Source organism: Dromiciops gliroides, chromosome 3 (assembly GCF_019393635.1).
Source record: "Dromiciops gliroides isolate mDroGli1 chromosome 3, mDroGli1.pri, whole genome shotgun sequence".
NCBI lineage: Eukaryota > Metazoa > Chordata > Mammalia > Microbiotheria > Microbiotheriidae > Dromiciops > Dromiciops gliroides.
This window is the reverse complement of record NC_057863.1, coordinates 265,731,703-265,755,234: the sequence shown is the minus strand read 5'-3', so window position 1 is coordinate 265,755,234 and position 23,532 is coordinate 265,731,703. Positions and strand designations below refer to the sequence as shown.

Sequence of the window (23,532 nt, the reverse complement as noted above, 5' to 3'; positions counted from 1 at the left end):
CATTATGAGGACAAGAAATGTGATATCAATTATAGTTGTGAAATTATGCAAACCATAATTCCATGTTAGCCATGTTGCAAAAAAAAATCCCAAGAAAAATAAAGAAAATGGGAAAACATTATGCTTCAATTTGAATTCAGATGTCATTAGTTCTTTTTGTGGAAACAGATAACATTTTTCATCATGAGTCTTTTGGGATTTTCTTGAATCATTGTATTGCTGAGAAAAGCTAAGCCATTTACAATTCTTCAACATACAATATTACTGTTTCTGGTCACTTCATTTTGTATGAGTTCATGTAAGTCTTTCTAGGTTTTTCTGAAATCATCCTATTCATTATTTCTTATGTGACAATAACATTCCATTACAAACCACAACTTGCTCATTTATTATAGTAATTTTTATAGTACAATAGTATTCCATCACAATCATATATGACAACTTGTCAACAATTCCCCAATCGATGGGCGTCCCCTCAGTTTACCAATCTTTTAGCCATGACAAAAAAGAGTTGCTGTAAATATTTTTGTACAAATAGGTTATTTTCCCTTTAAAAAAGCTCTTTGGAATACAGACCTAGTGATGGTATTGCTGAATCAAAGAGTATGCACAGTTTTGTGATCCTTCAGACATTGTTCCAAATTGCTTTCCAAAATGGTTGGATCAGTTCAAAACTGCTCCAAGAATGCATTAGTATCCCTGCTTTCCCAATACCCTCAAATATGTGTCATAGTTTTCTGTCATATTAGCCAATCTGATAGGTATAGGTGGTACTTCATAGTTGTTGTAATTTGCATTTCTCTAATCAATAGTAATTTAGAGCATTTTAATATGACTATAGGTAGCTTTTATTTCTTCATCTGAAAACTACTTATTCACATCCTTTAATTATTTATGAATTGGGGAATGACTTGCATTTTTATAAATTTGATTCAGTTCTCTATTTATTTGCAAAATAAGGCCTTTATCCGTGATATTGCTGTAAATTTTCTCCCAGTTTTCTGCATTCCTTCTAACTTTGGTTACATTGGTTGTATTTATACAAACCCTTTTTGATTTAATAGAATGAAAGTTATCTTTTTTCAAAATCTCTTTTTTGGTCCTAAATTCTTTCCTTATCCATAGATCTGACAGGTAAACAATTCCATGCTCTTTTAATATGCTTATAGTATCACCCTTATGTCTAAATCATGTACCCATTTTGACTTTATCTTGGTATGTTCTGTGAGATGTTGGTTTATACCTAGTTCCTACCACACTGTTTTCCAGCTTTCCCAAAAGTTGTTTTCAAACAAGGAGTTTTTGTCTCAAAAGTTTGGATATTTGGTTTATCATGCTTTAAATTACTCTTGTCATTTACTCCTGTGTATTGTTTACCTAATCTATTCCACTGATCCACAATTCTATTTCTTAGCCAGTATCAAATTGTTTCAATAATTACCACTTTATAATACAGTTTGAGATCTGGTAAAGTAAGGCTACCTTCCTTCACATTTTTTTTCCCATCAATTTCTTCATATTCTTAACCTTTTGTTGTTCTGGATGAATTTTCTTATGATTTTTTGAAGTTTATAAAATAATTTTTGGTAGTTTTATTGGTATGGTACTGAATAAGTAAATTAATTTGAATAAAATGTCAATTTTCTTATATTGGTTTGGCTTACTCATGAGCAACTAATATTTTTCAAATTGTTTACATCTGACTTTATATGAAAAGTGTTTTGTAATTGTGTTCATATTGTTCTTGGGTGTGTCTTGGCAGGTAGACTCCCAAGCATTTTAAATTTTCTAAATGGAATTCCGCTTTCTATATCTTGCTACTGGACTTTGTTGGTAACATATAGAAATGCTGATGACTCATGGAAGTTTATTTTGTATCCTGAAGCTTTGGTAAAGTCCTTCATTATTTCAAATAGCTATTTAGTTGATTCTCTTAGATTCTCTAAGCATACCACCATATCACCTACTAAGGGTGATAGTTTTGTTTTCTCATTGTCTCTTCTAATTCCTTCAAGTTCTTTTTCTTCTCTTATTGCTAAAGGTAGCATTTCTAGTACAATATCGGATAATAATGGTGATAATGGCTATCTGGTTTATCCCCATTACAGAAAATGCTTGCTGATGCTTTTAGGTAGATACTACTTATCATTGTAAGCAAAGCTCCACTGATTCTGAAGCTTTGTAGCATTTTTAATAGAATGGGTTTGTATTTTGTCAAAAGCATTTTCTGCAACTACTGAGATAATTATATGATATGTGTTGGTTTTGTTATTGATACAGCTAATTATGTAGATTTTCCTGATACTGAACCATTCCTACATTTCTAATATAAATCCCACCCGGTGATAGTGATCTTTGTGATATGCTGCTGTAATCTCCTTGCTAGTATTTTATTAAAACTTTTTGCATCAATATTTATTAGAGAAGTCATTCTATAGTTTTCCTTCACTGGTTTTTACTCTTCCTCATTTAGAGATCAGCACCATATTTGGGCCATAAAAGGAATTTTGTAGAACTCTTTCTTTGTCCATTTTCCCAAATAGTTTATATAGTATTGGGATTTATTGTTCTCTCAGTGTTTGGTAAAAATCACTTGTGAATCCATCTCATCCTGGGAATTTTTTTCTTAGGGAGCTCATTTTTTACTTCTTCAATTTCCTTTTCTAAGATAAAGTTATTTAAATGTCCTGTTTCCTCTTTTGTTAATCCAGGCAGTTTATATTTTTAAAAATATTCATTAATTTCACTTAGATTATCAGTTTCATTGGCATATAATTGGGCAAAATAGCTCCTAACATTACTTTAATTATGTCTTCATTTTTGATACTTTTAATTTGGTTTTCTTCTTTATTTTTTAATGAAATTAACCAATGATTTATCAATTTTGTTTTTCCCCCATAAAATCAGTTCCTAGTTTTATTTATCATTTCAGTGGTTTTCTTTCAATTTTGTTAATATCACCTATGATTTTCAGGATTTTCAATTTGATGTTTAACTGAGCATTTTTATTTGTTCTTTTTCTATTATTTTTGTTTGCTTGCAAAATTTGTTGACATGGTCTTTCTCTCTTTTATTGATGTATGCGTTTAGAGATATACATTTTTCCCTTAAATATTGCTTTGGCTAAACCCATAAATTTTGGTATGTTGTCTCATAGTTGTTATTTTCTTTGTGTGTGTGTCTGTGTTATTTTCTTTAGTGAAATTATCTGTTGTTTTCATGATTTCTTCTTTCACCCACTCACTCTTTAGGATTACATTATTTAGTTTCCAATTAATATTTTTATATTTCCCTACCCCTTTATTCAATGTAATTTTTTTGCATTATAGTCTGAAAAGGATACATTTAACATTTATGCCTTCTGTATTTGTTTGTGAGGTTTTATGACCCAAAACAGGGATTCTTCATTTTTTCCACTCACTTTTCAGCCTGAGAAATTTTCATATGGCACTGGATATGTATGTATATAAAATAGGTATGCATAACCTTTTACTGTTACCAAATTTTTCACCACCTCCACATTCAGTTATGTGACCCCATATGAGATCATGATCTACAGTTTAAGAAGTTTTTCCCTAGATCATGTTGTTTCTGTGAAGATGCCATACACCTGAGAAAAGAATATACTCTTTTCTATTCCCATTCAATATTCTCCAAAGTTTTATCATATCTAACCTTTCTAAAATTCTATTGATTACCTTCTTCTCCTAGGTTTTCATGACATTGCTTTCCCCTGGTTGTCCTCTTATCCACTGGCCCTTAATCTGGGTCATGAACATTAACTGTAGATATACCAAAAAGACTCTGTCCTATGATCTCTTTTCCTTTTATATTATTTCACCTGGTGGTATCATAAGCTTCCATGGTTTCAACTATCTATGCATATGATTCTCAGATTTATTTGGCCAGCCCCAGACTCTCACCAGACCTTCAGTCTCAATCTCCAAATGCTTATTGAAATCTCAAACTGGATATCCTATAAACAGATTAAACTTAACATGTCCAAAGCAGAAATTGTTCCTCCCCAGATCTTCCCCTCTTCTAAGTTCCCTATTTTAATAGCATGAACACCACCATCCTACCCAGTCCCCCAAGTTCATAACCAAGGCATTGTTCTCTATTCCATGTTCTCACACTCCCCTCATCCATTCAGGTGCCAAGTATTGTTGATTTGAGCTTTGTAACATCTCTTATATACACCCCCTTCTCTCTTTTGACACTGTCACCACTGTTTTACAGGCCCAAGTCATCATATGCTTGGACTATTGTGATACCTTGTTGGTGGACCTTCTTGCCACAAGTCTTTGTCCACTCCAGTCCATCCTCCATTTAGGTGCCAAAATAATCTTCTTAAAGTGCAGGTCTGACCATTTCACTCCTCTATTCAAAACTTTCGTGATTCCCTATCACCTCCAGGATCAAATATAAAGCCCTCTGCATGGTGTTCAAAATCCTTCATAATCTGTAACCCCTACCCTCCCCATGTACATGTGTATTCTGTAGTACAATGGTGTTAGTCTACTTACTCTTCCTTACACAAAATACTGCATCCCCTGACTCAGAATATTTTTACTTGCTGTCCCCAAAACTTGAATTTTTGGAATTCCTTCAAGTCTTGGCTAAAAATCTCACATTCTATTTAAGAAGCCTTTCCTGACAGCCTTAATGTTTATGCTTTTCTCTCTTGATTATTTTCTACTTATATGTATTTTATACACATAATCATATGTGTAACCATATATACACATATATAGACATATATGTGTATGTATGTGTGTGTATGAATGATTCTTTTTGTACCACCATTAGAATGTATGCTCTTGGAGAGCACAGACTAACTTTTATATTTCTTCGTACCTCCAACACTTAACACAATGTCTGACCCAAAGTAGGTAAGTAATAAATACTTGTTGACCAATTGACTATAACAAATGAAAAGATAAATAAAAGGAAGCCAAACTTGAGATAATTTAAAAGCCATTGAATGTCCTGTTAAACAGATAATGAAACATACCTTCATTTTCATGTTAAAGATTTAGAGAATTATTAGGGCTTCTAGAACATAACAGAATACAGATGTGATTACTGTATTTTACATTTTTGCTTAATTATTTTTCTTTATTAAAAGGGAGGGGTCAACTGAGGTGAGGATGGGAGTATTTCTTTCTAGAAATAACTGTTATGAACACAGAAGTTTTCAATAGAATACATATTTTTTAATGAATTGAGGGAAAACACCAGAATTATTATTCTTAAATTCTACAACCATCAATAAGATTCTATGTATTTTTTATCTCATAAATAAAGCTCAACAATGAATGAAATATGATATCTACAAATTACATTTTCGTATATGATATTTGTTTGAATGAGCACAAATTAAAACCATAGTACATATTTTTTAAAATGTCTACATTGTTAATATTGGTGATAACTTCTTGGTCTTTATAGATTTACCATATGAAGCAGCTAGGAGATCAACCTGGACAAGTCATAGTCACCCTACACAATCAAAAGGTAGGGATTTTTCCCCCTCTCACATGGATTTGAATCTTTATGCTTTAGGTCCATATCATCATTTAAATAACTGGAGGTTTTCTAAGTCCATTCATGTTTTAAAATTCCCTCTCTATAAAATGCCCACTCTATAAAATGTCCTCCCTAATTTCCTCTCTACTGCTTTCTAAAATTTCTATATTTTAATATGACTGTAGATGGATAGATAAAATTTTATTACATGTCACAAACTCTGCTAAGCACTGGGGACACAATTAAAAGCCAGCAAGATAGTCTTTACCCTAACAGAGATTATATTTTAATAGGGTAAAATACCACATAGAGAGGTGAAAGAAAGGAATTGGGAAGGGACACACTTGGGTACAATGTGGGAGGCTAGGAGACACCAGTGGAGCCTGAAGAAAGTCAAGGCAAGAGAAAGGCATCGAATGACTGAGGTTCCTTACAAAATGAGAAGGAGTCATAAAAGTGTAGAGGAAAATTTCAAGGCAGGGATTTCCAAGGGTGGCAAGTGGCAATAAAGAAAATCTTCTTCATAGATTTATTCCTATATTGATTTCTACTTTCTTTGGTGACATATGACAATAATTTAATTCCTTAATATTCACAACTGTGGTTTTGATCACTTGATTTTAATGGAGCTATTTATCATAAGAAAGTCTGCATGTGGTTCTTAGTCATAAAATATAGGTAATTATCTTTTTTTTCCTCCAGTTACTCAGCCATCTTCTTCAACTGTTCCCAAAACTGAAGACCAGCGTCCCCAATTAGGTATGTGTTAGAAGATATCACCTGGGTATTTTTGAAAAAAAAAAAAGCAACTTCATGGGAGAACTACTAAACTGCAGTCTTTTGTGTTGTGAATTAAATAAATGTTTTAGATACATAGAACAAGCAATAAGTTGCTAGGAAAACATCCAAGATTCCTTCAAGTAATCCAGTCTTAAACAGTTTATGAATAGTTTAATCCTCTAACTACACCAAAGTTTTACAATGCAATTCCAAGTTACCAGAAACAAATTTTAAAAAGGAAAATAACAATTGCCAAATCCCCAATTTCTAGAATTGCTATAAAACTTCAAGAGGCATCATGGTTTAATGACTTGACAATGAAGCATGACATTTATCTTTGTACCTTCCCTATTACCTAACATAGTGCTCTGCAGCCAGTGGACACCTAATAATTGTTTACTAATTGAATTGAGCTATTTATTAAAAAGTCATGTTTATGTCATATCATTTGTTTTCTTCTTTTTATTTTTGACATAGATCCATATCAGATTCTTGGACCAACAAGTAGCCGTCTTGCAAATCCCGGTAAGGTGCTGGTGCTATTTTTGTCTCTCAGTACAAGAATCAAAATTTATGTGTTAGAAGGGACATCAGAAGCAGACAAATACCCATATATAACATTCTCAACAAGTGGTTGTCCAGCCTTTGTTTGAAGAACTCCAAGGAGGGGGGAAATACCTTATCTTGAGGCAACCCATAGCACTTTTGGAAGTTCAAATTCTTAAGGAAGCTTTTCTAGACATTGTGCCCAAATCTGCCTCTTTGAAATTTTCACCTATTTGGGTTCAGCCCCTGGCACCAAATGAAACCAGTCTAATTGGTCATCCATAGGACAGTTCTTTAAAAAAAGCAGCCATCGTCACTCCTGGATTTTCTTTTCCCAGATTAATCATACGTGCTTTTTCTACCAATCCTCATTTGGCAGGAACTGAAGGTTCACTCCTCTCCTGGTTGCCCTCCTCTTTAACACTCTTCACTTTATCTGGGCATGACATAAAAGACTTTCAAGTATTACTGATGAAAAGACTAGAGCCAAATAGAAAATCTGTCATTTCTGTAAGAATGAAGAGAAATCTTAAGAGAATAAAAAATGTTAAACAGTTTCCATTTATTTATGTATGTATGTGTTAGATAGATAGATAGATAGATAGATAGATAGATAGATAGATAGATAGATAGATAGATAGATAGACTGAAAAGTCAATCTTACAGCCATTATTGTTATTGAGTCTTTTTTGATCATGTGCAACACTTCATGAGTACATTTTTTTTAGCAAAGATGCTGGAGTGGTTTGCCATTTCCTTCTCCAGCTCATTTTATGTTGTTTTTTTTTTGGGGGGGGGGCGGGATGAGGGTTAAGTGACTTGCCCAGGGTCACACAGTTAGTGTCAAGTGTCTGAGGCCGGATTTGAACTCAGGTCCTCCTGAATCCAGGACTGGTGCTTTATCCACTATGCTACCTAGCAGTCCCCCTCCAGATCATTTTAAAGATGAGGAAACTGGGGCAGCTAGGTGGCACAGTAGATAAAGCACTGGCCCTGGATTAAGGAGGACCTGAGTTCAAATCCAGCCTCAGACACTTGACATTTACTAGCTGTGTGACCCTAGGGAAGTCACTTAACCCCAATTGCCTTACCAAAAAAAAAAAAAAAGATGAGGAACCTGAGGCAAATGGGGTTAAGTGACTTGTCAGGGGTTCCACATATAGTAACCATCTGAGGCCAGATTTGAACTCAGGAAGATGAGCCTTCCTGACTCCAGGCCTAACACTCTAATCCACTTTGCTACACAGCTACCCCTTATTTTGTTATAACAATAAGATAAGAAAAATAAATTGAAAGAATAACAATAAAAACAAGGAGAGGAAACATTCAACTTTTGCAAATGCCATGAAGTGTTACTTGTAGAACCCAAAAGAATCATCCAAAATTAATTGAAACAATACCTGCAACAAAATTTCAGAGTAGAAAATAAACACACAAATCATCAGCATTTCTGTTTATTATTAACAAAACCTAGCAGAAGAAAGAGAAATTCCATTTAAAATAATTCAAACAGTATCAAATATTTGTGCTCTACCTGCCAAGACACACAGAGAAACTATATGAAAACAATTACAAAGCAGTCTTCATACAAATAATGTGATCTAAATTTTTGGAGAAATGTGAATTGCTCATGGGCATACCAAGCCACCATAATAAAAATGACTATACTACATCATTCAGTGCCATAACAATGAAAGTAACAAAAAGTTGCTTTATGTAATTATAAAAAATAATAAGAAATTTCATCTGGAGGAATAAAAGATCAAAATATCAAGTGAATCAATAAAATTATCAAATATCAAACTATATTACAGACCTATAATTTGAATTGAATAGTCATCAAAACAATTCGTTACCTAAGAAATAGATGTTGAAATAGAGAGAAGAAATAGAAGAGATAAGAAATAGAGTAGCAGAAATAAAGAGATTGATCCACAGAACAGGTTAGGAATAAAATGTACAGAAGCAAATAAACACAGTATCCTAGTGTTTGATAAATCCAAAGATTCCAACCATTAAAGTAAGAACTCCCTATTTGACAAAAACTTTTGGGAAAACTGGGAAGTAGTTTAGTGGAAACTAGACACAGACCAAGATTTCACAGAATATACCAAGATAAGTTCAAAATAGGCACATGATTTAGATATAAAGAATGATATCATAAGCAGATTAGTAGAACAGGGAACAAATTACTTGTCAGATCCATGGATAGGGGCAGAATCTATGACCAAACAAGAGATAGGTTAATGTGAAGTAAATAGATAGAATTTTTATTATATCAAATTCAAAAGTTTTTACAGAAACAAAATCAATGCAGCTAAAATTAGAAGAAAAGAAGGAAATGGGAAAATCTTTGTAGCAAGCTCTTTGATAAAGATTTAATTTTTAAATATATTGGGATCTGAATCAAATTACAAGAATAAGCTTTGTTTCCCAAATGATGGCTCATCAAAAGGAATGAATAGGCAGTTTTTAGAGGAAGTCCAAGTTATCAATAGTTATATGAAAATTCCCTAAATCACTAATAATTAGAAAAAGGCAAATTAAAACAATTGAGGAGTACCACCTCATACCCATCAAATTGGCAAAGATGACAAAAAAGGAACATGACAAATGATGAATTGGATATGGGAAAATGAGTATTTTGGTGCTTTATTATGGAGATGTGAACCAGTCCAACCATTGTGGAAAGCAATTTAAAACTAAGCTTATAAGGAAGTTAAATTGTGTATATACTTTGAACTAACGATACTGAAACTAGTGCTATATCTCAAAGAGATCAAAGAAAGAGGCACAGGTCCCATTGTACAAAAATGTTTATAACAGTTCTTTTTTTGTGTGGTAAAGAATTAGAAATTGAAGGATTGTCCATCAATTGGAGAACGACTAAAAAATGTATGACATATGAATGTGATGGAATACTATTGTTCAATAAGAATTGATGAAGAGGATGATTTCAGGGAAACCTGTGAAAACTTGTGCACTTCCAATCAATTATGCATTTGTTAAATGCTTTCTATGCTCCAATCTTGGTGCTCAATATGAGAATAGAAATATTACAAAGAATGAAACAAAATAACAAGTAAATATGTAAGTATATACAGAATACCAAAAAGAGAAAACACTAATTAGCTAGTTAGGGAAGGAAAGCACTGGCAGTTAAAGAGGATTAGGAAAGATATCATGTAGAAGATTGTACTTGAGCCTATATGGAAGGAAGAGATACATTATGTGATTCAAAGTACTTTTCATGAATAGTGAAATGTAGAGTACAGGGCACATAGACAAGAGATGGAATGTTGTATGTGAAAACATAAAGAGGGGCAGTTTGGCTGGATTCCTAAGTACTGGATAGGGAGTAATATACAATGAAGCTAGAAAGATTGATTGGGAACAAGCTGCAAAGCTAGACAGAACAATTTATATTTAATCCTCGAGGCTAAAGGGAGACACTGTAATTTTTTCAGTAGAGGAATGACATGGTTAGATCTACACTTCAGGTTGTCAGCTCTACGAATGATTGACTAGAGTATGAAGAGGCTTGAGATAAAAAGATACTGCAATAGTCTAATAAGGCGGTGATGAGAGCCTGAACTAACCTGGTTCCTATCTAAGTAGAGAGACAAGATCAGATATGAGATATATCATGGAATAAGAAGCTGAAAAATTCAAGAGCTGATTGACTATGTAAGGTTAGAATGAGGCAACAAGAATGATGCCAAAATTAGGAATCTGAGAGATTAAAAAAATAACGGTGCTTCCAACAGAATTCGCAAAGTTTAGGAGAATGTTGAGTTTGGGGAGAATGTTAAGTTCCATTTTAGTCAAAATTTTGGTCAACAGTCCAAACATTACTGAACAAGGGGTTCTCTCATCTTCACGAGAGGTTTGAATGAAGCAGATCATCATGAATGTCAACAAAAAGAGCCAATGTGGGGGCAGCTAGGTGGCACAGTGGATAAAACACTGTCCCTGGATTCAGGAGGACCTGAGTTCAAATCCATCCTCAGACACTTGACACTTACTAGCTGTGTGACCCTGGGCAAGTCACTTAACCCTCATTGTCCTGCACCAAAGAAAACAAAAGCAAAACAACAACAACAACAACAAAATGTGTACTAGTAAGAGCCAATTGGAGAATGTTGTTTTTTTTTTAATGTCATTTATTCTCATTGATTTTTCCCCCTTCTCCAGGGAGTGGACAAATACAGCTTTGGCAGTTCCTTCTGGAGCTTCTCTCTGACAGCTCAAATTCCAACTGTATCACTTGGGAAGGCACCAATGGAGAATTCAAGATGACAGACCCTGATGAAGTTGCCCGTCGCTGGGGAGAACGCAAAAGCAAACCTAACATGAACTATGATAAGCTCAGCCGAGCATTACGTTACTACTATGACAAAAATATTATGACTAAAGTTCATGGCAAGCGGTATGCTTATAAATTTGACTTCCATGGAATTGCTCAGGCATTGCAGCCCCATCCTCCTGAATCTTCTTTGTACAAGTATCCATCAGACCTCCCTTACATGGGCTCCTATCATGCTCATCCTCAGAAGATGAACTTTGTTGCTCCTCATCCTCCTGCTTTGCCTGTGACATCTTCCAGTTTCTTCTCTGCCCCTAACCCATACTGGAATTCATCAACTGGAAGTATCTACCCTAATACCAGGCTTCCAGCCAGCCATATGCCTTCCCATTTGGGGACTTACTACTAAAGGAAAAATGAAATTCCTCTACATTATAAAATGTCCCACTGGATTTTTATAAAGTCTGTTAGAGAGAACATGAATCAAAAGTGGAATGAAAGGAATGAAAAAGGTTGATTATATTTCACATTGGGGGTGATAGTGGGAGGTGGAGAAAGAGATAAAACAGTCCCTTAGAGATAAGGAATTAATAAAATTAATACCTAAAAAGCAAAGATTAAGCTAAATGTAATATGGGAAATCATGAAAGACAATGTAAGTTGAAGCAAGAAGTGATCATGATCAAGAGAAGTGTTGCTTTAGTAAGTTTATAAGATTCAGTGTAAAGTTTGGTATCCACGTGCTAACTGGGACTATACTACAATATTAGGATAATACAATATTGATCTAACATACAATATATGAATTCATTTCTTAAACTCTGCCTGTATTTAAAATAGAAGTATATATACATATATAGTGTGTATATATGTATATATATATATGAATTCTCTCTATATGAATTTATACACATATTTACACACAGATTCAGACTGGTTTATTATGGAAGCCAATGTGTGGAATACAATGGCACTTGCTGTTTTGATTCAAATCAAAATGGAGGGCTATCAGCTATTTCAAACTGTGAAGACTCTTCATCATTTCAGATTTCTATGATCCAAAGAGTAGGACTGAGGATGTGTATAAAAGACAAGTGTATGATTGTAGAACAAGAGCCTGCATCTGCAACAGGACATTAGTGAGCAGCAGAAGAAGAGGGCAACAAAGAATGAGAAAGAAACTGCTTAACCAAGCAGAAACTGAAAATGTTAACATTGGAACTTGGAGAAAGATTTATTAGGATATGAGATAAAGTGTTATCAGTATTATGTCATCCCTAGTATACAGAGAGAACACTGCTAATCTTAAAAGGAAAAGTAGTGTGAAATTCAGAATTCAAATTGCACATCACTTTTTAAAGTTTTCTTTTTTAAAAAAAACTGGAATTATCTGATATTTAGAAGAAACAGTCAGGACCTCACCATTATCTTGGGGCATAAGGTAAGAGACAGCCTTGCTGACTGTCATTATCAGAAATCACATAAATGTCTTGGTTAAGTGGACATCACTTTTCCTTTTTGAGTCGCAAATGCTGTGCGTTTGTATGAATGAAATATACAAGTCAGTGGGTTTTTTCTCTTTATTACATAATTAATTATATAACTTATGCATTTATACACTACGAGTTGATCTCGGCCAACCAAAGATGACCACACAGACACACAGATATAGACACGGACACAGACATGCACGTACACAGAGACACAGAGACACACATAAACACACACATGCTGGTTAATCAGAAATATTGTGGCCTTGAATTTTAACTCAGTATGCTTAATGTTTACAATATGAAGTTATTAATACTTAGAATGCAGAGTGTATATAATAAAATAAGCTTGGCCTAGATTTATGATTCTTATTTATATAGTTGTCTGCATTTTTAGTCACCAATTTGCTTCATCATCATAATTGGTTAGAAATGTTCATCTTCATTTTTGTCCCTTAAGAAAGTAAAAGATAAATAGAAAGGACTCAAATCCCTTTTGACTGAAATTATATCATGGTTCAATCCTCAAAATCAGTTTATCCCATATAGTTGTGAGAATCTGTACCAAATTCTTCCTATTTGTTTCCATGCTGCTAGCATGTTCATGTCTCCTCTCTGGAACAGTAGTACCAAACATTATATTGGTGGATTGGTCATGCATGCTAATTTTTACTCATCCACAGAATGGAAAGAGAAGACTGAAACTGAGGAATGTTTTTTGAAGTAAAAATTTAAATTCTCTATCACAAATCACCACATGGTTCTTAATATAATCATAAAGTGTTGATAGAACCATGAAAAACCTGCTGCACTTAAAGAAATTATATCATTCATTGTAAAATAAAATTTTAACTAAAAAACCCCTGTTATTCCTCAGTTTATAACAGTAGGGGGCAACATCTTAATGTGTTATTTGGCTATTTTCATTGTTTAAAATAAGCTGAATATTACCTCCTTTTATATCACAGGAATTTAGGGACCAGAGTTCAGGGTTTAGAAATCTCTAACCTCATATTTTTTTAGTAGCTGTGCTCAGTAGACATTGTTTCCAAGATCCAGTATACCAGTGGACTTATGAACACATCAATGTGAGTATTCCCAAGTTGTGTCTGCTGGTCCTTTTCCATGTTCTCACATATATATTTACCATAAGGTGTCAGTCCTTATGTTATGTCGGGGGGCGGGGGGAGGAGGTGAAAGGGAATTGAGCAGCAAGACTGGGGAGATCTCTGAGTTATCTAGTAACTTACTTGGACTGGTATGAAGAGCAAATCTTGAACACAAAGGTCAATTGCATCATTTCCCAGTAGTTCCAGAAGCATTCATAAGCTTTATGCAGTCTTTTTCCATAAGGAAAACTTAGTTGTCAGACCTCTATGCTGTGAAGTCTTGGCAATAATTCCTAAAAATTATATAGGATCACATTACTTGAATTCCAGAAAATTGGCATCCATATTGCAAATAGTCTCCACCATTATATTCACATTGAAAATAACTTCATTTTGTTCTACATTGTACCTTGATCCTGTATCATTAAAAAAAAAAACTAGCAGAAAAGGATATGAAAACTGTACTACAGGAAAAGGTTAATCACTTACTCTGTTAGAAGATCAAGTCAAATGTGTCTGCATTCTGCATATAATTGTAAATTTTACTCTCCTGGTAATTCAATGCTACTGTTTCAAGACCATTTCATGAGCAAAACAATAAATACAAAATAAGATCAAATTCAATTTTACAAATGTTTTAAGTTTGCTGCCCACCTAATCCCATCCAAATTATTTACAAAGTTTGATGTAAATATGAGCAATGAAGGAGCATTTTTTAAGACCTTTATAATGAATGTCCTCAATAAAACACCCTTTAAAATAATTTTTACCTATTTATATCATGTTCAAATTTCAAAATGTTTTCCCACTGTTTTATTTTTCATTTCAAATCCCCCAACAATTGATTTAAGAGTCTTACATGACCACTGGAACCTTAAACATTTTTTTTTCATATTGATTTTTTTTCCAGAAGCATTTGTTTGTGTTGGTTTCCTGGAAAATAGAATCTTGCTGAAAGATTCCTCTTTTGCTGTCTTAAATAGTGTTTTAATTTCTCCATCTAATCAAATTCCTATTTATTAAAAAATTTCATTGAACATTAATTTTTTTCTTGTCTAATTGTAGGACAGATAAAGTGTGTCAGTTTATGAAAGAGTGATTTGGAAGGGTAGAGTATAATCAGATCTTTTTCTAAACTGCTAGAACACCTCTATACAATTTGTTATTATCTCTCATCTTGAAGTGTGTGGGCTATAGTGAAGCTTTCTTTTTATCTAAAAAAATAATACTTAAATATCAAATATAATCACATAGTTTGGCTTCTGCTAAATGGGTGATATCTAGGGGAAAGTTTCATTGTCCTATTGTCAATAAAACTTTCACTTAAATTGTGGAAATGCCATAGTATGGTTTTATTAGAGAATCATCAGGGTGTATAAAAACAAAATATGATATGCTAAAACTTTTCTTTCTACTTGTGATTTGGAATTGTAGCCCTGGAAAAAAAGAGATTCTATATTCCATATTTCTCTACCATATCTAAATAGTAGCTATTCTTATGATTCTTTTCTTAGAACCTCAGAAAGCTTCTCTTTCACTTCAAAGAAACCCTAAAGATCCACTATGACCTGACCCTCAGGGTTCTGGTGTAAGAAAGAAAAAATGATCCCCAGTAAAATCGTCTCAACTTCTGAAAATGATAAAGTATTGTTTTTGAAAATCTGCTTTTCCAGCCATCTGAACCATTAAAGTGAAATCATAAGAACTCATAGAAAGAGGCTAAGCACTTTGAACTACTCAAATGTACTTTGTAAGTTCAAAAAAATTTTTTTGAATGCTATTCAAAACTTCTAGTCCAAAACATTTAAAAGCAAACTGACAAAGTAAGACTTACCAAATAGTTTATATTACAAAGGATGAAAATCTTATGTTATAGTCTTTCTTTTATGTTATGATCTAGCATTTATATATCAGTGGTAGGACCACATATGTTATATGATAACTATTTTAGGTGATGATATTGAAAAAAATACATAGATGTTTTATGAAAATGGTGTGACGGGACAGGTTCTATTACATTATCTTGGGAAATACAAACCTATAAAAATATTCATCACAAAACACTGTAGTTGGCAGTGGTCAAGGAAATATTCACTCATTCAAATACTATCTTTTCTTTGAACTCAAACTTATTTATTAAGTACATATTATATGCAATGGCATCAGTAATGCACTGAGCTGGAGGCATTGTATGAGAAACATAGTCTCTAGTACTTAAGGAACTTGCAGTCAAATTTAGGAAATGTGCATATCTGGATTTTAGTAAAGCTTTTGTCAATCTCTCATGCTTTCCACCTTTTAAATGGATTAAGAACTGGTTGAATTACAGGAGCCTAGAGTAATAGTCAATGAACTGACATTTAACCCTGAGGGATATGTCTGACCTATCCTGTATAAAATTTTCCTATCCTGTATAAAATTTTTCTCAGTGACTTCAATTAAGGTATACATGGTATGCTTTCTAAATTTATAGTACCACAAATCTACAAGGGATATCAAACAAAGAACAGATTCATATTGAGCCAAATCTCGAAGAAGATGAAAATAGGTATAACTAAAAAGGAACATACTAGGATTTGACATAAATGTAGATGACCTTAAAAATGAATGTACTGGGGCAGCTAGGTGGAGCAGTGGATAAAGCACCAGCCCTGGATTCAGGAGGACCTGAGTTCAAATTCGCACTTACTACCTGTGTGACCCTGTGCAAGTCACTTAACCCTCATTGCCCCACTTAAAAAAGTGAATGTACTAGAATTTGACATAAATGTAGATAACATTAAAATGTAGATGACATAATTGGTTTATATAAATATAAAAATGATTATACTAATTAGTTAATATGCTATTTCTTGTTATGCCAATTGAATTACTGAAAAGACACTTTCTAGAATTAGAAAAAATTAATTTGGAAGAAAAAAGCATAGATTCTCAAGGGAAATATTAAACAATATATGAAAGAAGAGAACATGACAATACAAAACAACCTACATTACAAAGTAGTAATCATCAAAATTATTAATCATTTGGTATTGGTGGAACCAAGATGGGAGAGCAGCAGTACAATGAGCTCCTTCTCAAAACTTATTTAAATTGATGTCGAAATTGTACCAGATCAAAGCCTGATGGATAAATCCAAGAAAGAATCATAATGAGTCATTTTTCCAGCCCAGATCCACATAGGAAGATAGATAGAAAAGACTGTAGACACTGGGGACTCTTGAACTCTCCAGGAGTTTTCAGGAAGAAGCTGTATACCATAGCAAGAGGAAGTGGTGGATTTATACCTGGGCAATGTAATTTTTTTTGAAGAGCCCTTAACCTTATTTTATTTTTTTCCCAGTTACATGTAAAGGTAGTTTTCAACAGTTATTTCCATAAGATTTAGAGTTCCAAATTTTTCTCCCTCCCTCCCTTTCCTCCTCCCTTCACAAGACAGCAACCAATCTGATATAGTTTATATGTCTACAATCCACAAGTGTTCTTTTTTTAAAAGTCTGTGTTCAATCAATATCAGTTCTTTCTCTGGAGGTGGATAGTATGCTTCATCATTAGTCCCTTAGGATTGTCTTGGATCATTGTATTGCTGAGAGTAGTTAAGTCATTCACAACTGCTCATAGAACAATACTGCTGTCACTGTGCACAATGTCTTCCTGGTTCTGCTCACTTCACTATATATGAGTTCATATGAGTCTTTCCAGGTTTTTCTGAAACCATCCTGCTTGTCATTTCTTATAGCACAATGGGCAATGTAATCTTATGCAGGTGCAGGAACAGGTCCCAACTGACATCTTATTCACAACTCAATTCTGGGTCACAAATACAGAGAAGAATAAGGAACAGACCTGTGCCAGGGGTGGCCTTCTGAAGTTAGGTGTAATTGCAGGCCTTTGACTTTGTACTGAGAGAGAAACAAGTTTAGAAGCAAGCAGTAGCAGTGTAGCTCAAAGTCCAGTCGCAGATCAGGTTCTTGATTCCAACTTCTAACCCAGTTTAAAGCCTATAAAGGAATAATCAGGGTGGTTATCTCAGGTCAAAAAGGAACCTGTAATTCTATCATTCTGTAGCAGCAGAACCGCCCAACTGCCTAATAGTGGCTAACTCTAGCAGTAGTCTGCTGTGGCTCAGATCCAAAACCAGGTCAGCAACTTGCAGAGACCAGAATGAGGTGAAGATTGGGGTAGGGAGGTGGAAGAGTCAGATATCAGACTTTGCCCTGGAACTGACCACTAGTAGAACAGATAAGTTACACATCTGTAGCCTGAGCTATTCCTGAGATACTAGAGTAACACTTACTTTTAAGATTGAAGAATCTTAATAACTGCCAATGTCACTGTGAACCAGAGGGCAAAGTAGAAATATAATCTTTCAGTAACCTAAAATAAATCCTAAAATGAACATTCCAAGGTCAAAGAAAAAATACCTTAAGCAGTCAGAAAGAAAATTCAATTACCAAGGAGCCACAGTTAGAATCAAAACACTTTAACATCCATGACTCTGAAGGAGTGAATAGTTTAGAACTTAGCTTCTTAAACTGTGGGTTGTGGCCACATATAGGTCATGTAACTGAATTTGGGAGTTGCTAAAAATTTGGCAACAGTAAAAACTTATGTATACCTATTTTATATACCTAGGATCTCATAAAAATTTCTTGGGCGAAAGGGGGTTGCAAGTAGGAAAAGTTTAAGAAGCCCTGGTTTAAAAAAAAGAAGCCCTGGTTTAGACTATAGTTTTCTAGATGGTAAAGAATATAGGCTTACAACCAAGAATAATTTCCCTAGCAAAAACTAAGTGCAGCAAAGGTCTATTGGGATTTATTACACTCCCCAGATAGGCAATCCCTTAGCTTGCAATTTGATCCACAGCCATATTCAATCTTATTTTCCCAAGCTCCAAATAAAACTAGGGGTATGTTTAGATGTTTGCTTTCTAATGAATACAATTGCAGACTGCTCTTTAATGAATTAGTCTGAACCTCCACTATACTTCCCAAATATTACTTATTTAATAAACTATAGGAACCTCCATTTCTAATTTTAGCTACTTCTCTGTGTAGTAAATTCTTTAATCTTATTTAATTAAATAAATATTAAAATAACTGGACATGTAATTTATTAACAAATAAATTCAATAAACAAAGACAGATAATTATTTATAACAATTTGACTATATGAAAGATCACATTCAGATTTTCCTCAGACCTTCATTGTAACAGCAGATAATTTCTTTTCACTTTTGCAAACACAATCTAAGCATTTGGTTCACTTCCAAAATTGATTAATATTTTTAGAGAAGTCATTTCATGTAGCTGGCTAGAGAACTAGATGAAGAGTCAGGTCAATACTTTCCCTACAACTTATAGTTTTAAAGTATTGCCTAGAAAAGTTAGTTAGATTTTACTCATGGTCAGAGGATGTACTTGAACTCAGGCCTTCCTAGTGCTGATGACAACTCTCTATACAATATATCTAACCTGACCTATTGAAAAAAAATTGATTGTTATTGGTTTAGAGAAAAGATATTGACATGGATTCTCACAATTTCTTTCCGTAGTTTATTCAATATAAAGGAATTGACACAATATGAGAGTCAGAAATTACCTCAGGAATTGAACACTATCTCTTTGACAAGTGAAAAGACATGCTGTATAAATTATATACTTGTTTAGAAACTGAATTCTTTTGTTAGGCTTTATGTAAAAATTCACTGTCACCAAATTGGATTAATACTGGGAATGTAAAGATGGTATAAAATTAGGAATCAATGATCTTAATTATCATATATAATGGTATAGCTTAAAGTTCCACTGAGACTTTGAAGTGTCTCTATCTACATTGGAAAGATGAGAAAATGAAGAAGAGTCTATGACCTTGCCCCAGGTGTTAGTTTGTGTGTACATTTTCCTTAGTTTCTTACATACATGGGAGCATGTGGGAGAGGTAGTTTCTCAAATGGAAAAAAGTTAAAAAACTAAGGAACTCCAAACCTCAGTGCTGTTTGTTATTTATTGGACAAATAACTGCCTTATATTCTATCCTCCAGAGATTGAAATTAGGAGCTATAGAGAATGATCACCATTAACAAGGATGAGGTCTCTAAGAGAGAGACACAAGTCCCTGAAGGAGGAATATGAGTCCAAAAAAGGGATTAAATGCACAAATATTATTTAGGTAGGATAACCATGGCCTTTATGCTTGGCAAGTAGTATTTTTAAGTAATATTTTTTCTTCCCAATTACATGTAAAATTTTTTAAACTTTTTTTTTTTTTACATTTTGAATTCCAAATTCTATCCCTTCCTTCCTCAACCCTGTCCACTCCTGAGACAGTTAGCAATGAGATATATAGGTTATACATGTGCAATCATGCAAAACATTATAATACTGGTCATCTTGTGCAAGAACACAAATAAAAAAAGAAAGTGAAAAATAATATTCTTCAGTCTACATTTGGACAACATCGGTTCTTTCTCTGGAAGAGGATAGCATTTTTTCATTATGAGTCTGTTGTAATTGTCTTGGTTATTTGTATTACTGAGAATAAACCATTCATAGTCCTTAATATTACTATAATATTGCTGTTACTATGTATAATGTTCTCCTGATTCTGCTCACTTATCTCAGTTCATGAAAGTCTTTCCAGGCATTTTAAAAAATCATTCTCCTCATCGTTTCTTATAACACAATACTATTCCATTACAATTGTATACCACAACTTGTTCAACCATTCCCCAATTGATGAGTAACCTCTTAATTTCCAATTCTTAACCACCACAAAAGAAGCTATTATACATTTTTGTACAAATAGGTTCTTTTCTCTTTTTAAAAAAATCTCTTTGGGATACAGTTTGAGTATTGCTGGGTCAAAGGGTATGCACAGTTTTATAGCCCTTGGGGAATAGTTCCCAATTGCTCTCTAGAATGGTTGGATCAATTCATACCTCTACCAATAGTGCATTAGTGCCTCTGTTTTCTCACACCCCCTCTAACATTTATCATTTCCCTTTTCTGTGTATTAGCCAATCTGATAGGTGTGAGGTAGTACCTCAGAGATGTTTTAATCTGCATTTCTCTAATCAATAGTGATTTAGAATACCTTCATATGATTATAAATAGCTTTGATTATTTTGTTCAAAAACTGCCTGTTCATATTATTTGACCATTTATCAATTAAAGAATAACTTGTATTTTTATAAATTTGATGCAGTTATCTATATATTTGAGAAATGAGGCCTGTATTAGAGATGCTTGCTGTAAAATTTCCCCCAGTTTTCTGCTTTCCTTCTAATTTTGTTTTCATTCGTTTTGCTTTTGCAAAAACTTTTAACTTTATATAGTCAAAATTATCCATTTCCCATTTTATAATGCTCTGTTTTGTTTGGTCCTCAATTCTTCCCTTATCTATATCTATGTATCTATCTATGTATCTATGTATCTATCTATAATAGGTAAACCCTTCCATGCTCTCCTAATTTGTATAAGGTATCACTCTTTATGTTTAAATCATGTATCTATTTTAAATTTATCCTAGTGTATGGTGTGAGATGTTAATCTATACCTAATTTCTGCCACACTAGATTACTATGGTTATTTACTACAATGTATTGTGTACCTAATCTATTTCACTGATTTACCACTCTTTCTTAGCCAATACCAGATTGTTCTGATAATTACCATATGGTGGTATGGATAGACCATAATCCTTCACATTTTTTCATTAATTACCTTGATGTTATTTATGTTTTTTCTTCTAGATGAATGTTATGATTTTTTCTACCTCTATAAAATTTTCTTTTGTACTTTGATTGTTATGGCACTGAATAAGTAAATTAATTTAGGTAGCATTGTCAGTTTTATTACATTGACTCTGCCTACCCATAAGCAATAGTTTTGTTTCCTCACTGCTTATTCTAATTCCTTCCAGTTCTTTTACTTTTCTTATTACTAAAGCTAACATTTCTACTATAATATTGGATAATAGTTGTGATAATGGGCATCATTGCTTCACCCCTGAAATTATTGGGAAGGCTTCTAGCTTATCCCTTTTAGAAATAATGCTTGCTGATGGTTTTAGAGAAATTTTACTCATCAATTTAAGGTAAGCTGCATTTATTCCAATGCTCCCTAGTATTTTTAATAGGAATGGATGTTGTATCTTGTCAAAGGCTTTTTTTTCTGCATCTCTTGAGATAATCATATAATTTCTTTTGTTTTTGTTATTGATATGATTGATTATGCTGATAATTTTCCTAATATTAAAGAAGTCCTGCATTCCTGGTATAAATCTCATCTGGTCATAGCATATGGTCCTTCAGATATGTTTGTTACAATCTCCTTGCTAGAATTTTATTTAAGATTTTTGGACCAATAGTCATTAGGAAAATTGATCTATAGTTTTCTTTTTCTGTTTTCACTCTTCCTGATTTAGGTATTGGCACCATATTTTGTGTCATAAATGGAATTTTGTAAGAATCCTTTTTCTCTATTTTTCCAAATAATTTATATATTTTTGGAATTAATTTTTTAAATACTTGGTAGAATTCTCTTGTGAATTCATCTAGTCCAGGGAACTTTTTCTTTGGGACTTCATTAATGACTTATTCAATATCTTTTTCTAAGATGGAGTTATTTAAGTATTCTATTTCCTCTTCTGTTAATCTGGAAAACATATTTTTGTAAATATTAATTCATTTTGCTTAGATTGTCAGATTTGTTGGCATATAATTGGGCAAAATATTCCCTAATAATTGCTTTAATTTCTTCTTCATTGGTGATTTCACTCCTTTCTTTTTTGATACTGGTAATTTTTCTTCTTTTTTTTTTTAAATCAAATTAACTGGGGGCAGCTAGGTGGCACAGTGGATAGAGCACTGGCCCTGGAGTCAGGAGTACCTGAGTTCAAATCCGGCCTCAGACACTTAACACTTACTAGCTGTGTGACCCTGGGCAAGTCACTTAACCCCCATTGCCCTGCAAAAAAAAATCAAATTAACCAATGATTTATATATTTTGTTGTTTTTTCCATAAAATCAGCTTTTAGTTTTATTTCTTAGTGCAATGCTTTTCTTACTTTCAATTTTATTAATTTCTCCTTTGATTTCTAGGATTTCAAATTTGGCCTTTAATTGGGGATTTTTAATTTGTTCTTTTTCTAGTTTTTTTAGATGTATGCCCAATTTATTGGTCTTCTTTTGTTTTATTTATGTAAGTGTTTGGAGATATAAATTTCCTCCAGGTACTGTTTTGACTGCATCCTATAAATTGTGTATGTTGTCTCATTGTTGTCATTCTCTTTAATGACATTATTGATTATTTATGTGATGTGTTCTTTGGCCCACTTATTTTTAAAGATTTAATTATTTAGTTTCCATTTAATTCTTAATCTTTTTTCCACTTCCCTTTATTGAATGTAAATTTTGTTGCAGTAGGATCCAAAAATGATGTATTTAATATTCCTTTCCTTCTAAATTTGATTTTGAGTTCTTTAAGTCCTAATACATAGTCAATTTTTGTGTAGGGGCCATGCACTGCTGAGAAAAAATATTCTTTTCTATTTCCATTCAGTTTTTTCCAGAGATCTATCATATCTAACTTTTCTAGAATTCTATTCATTTCCTTAATTCTTTCTTATTTATTTTGTGTTTATATTTATCTAGTTCTGAGAGGGGAAAGTTGAGATACTCCACTAGTATAGTGTTATTGTTTATTTCCTTCTATAGCTCATTTAACTTATTTAAAAATTTAGATGCTATACCATAGGACACATATATATT

The 23,532-nt window shown here is 33.2% G+C and overlaps 1 protein-coding gene across 2 annotated transcripts in view; it reads left to right on the top strand.

Moving 5' to 3' along the window:
* Positions 1–14,756, top strand: part of ERG (ETS transcription factor ERG) — a 292,844-nt gene extending 278,088 nt beyond the window's left edge. For both annotated transcript variants that reach the window (XM_043993060.1, XM_043993059.1), the window contains exons 7-10: positions 5,452–5,517; positions 6,232–6,288; positions 6,787–6,834; positions 11,050–14,756. In XM_043993060.1, the coding sequence (XP_043848995.1) occupies positions 5,452–5,517; positions 6,232–6,288; positions 6,787–6,834; positions 11,050–11,570 (692 nt within the window). In that variant the 3' untranslated portion in view covers positions 11,571–14,756. The remainder of the gene's footprint in view (positions 1–5,451; positions 5,518–6,231; positions 6,289–6,786; positions 6,835–11,049) is intronic.
* The last annotated feature ends 8,776 nt before the right edge of the window (positions 14,757–23,532 follow it).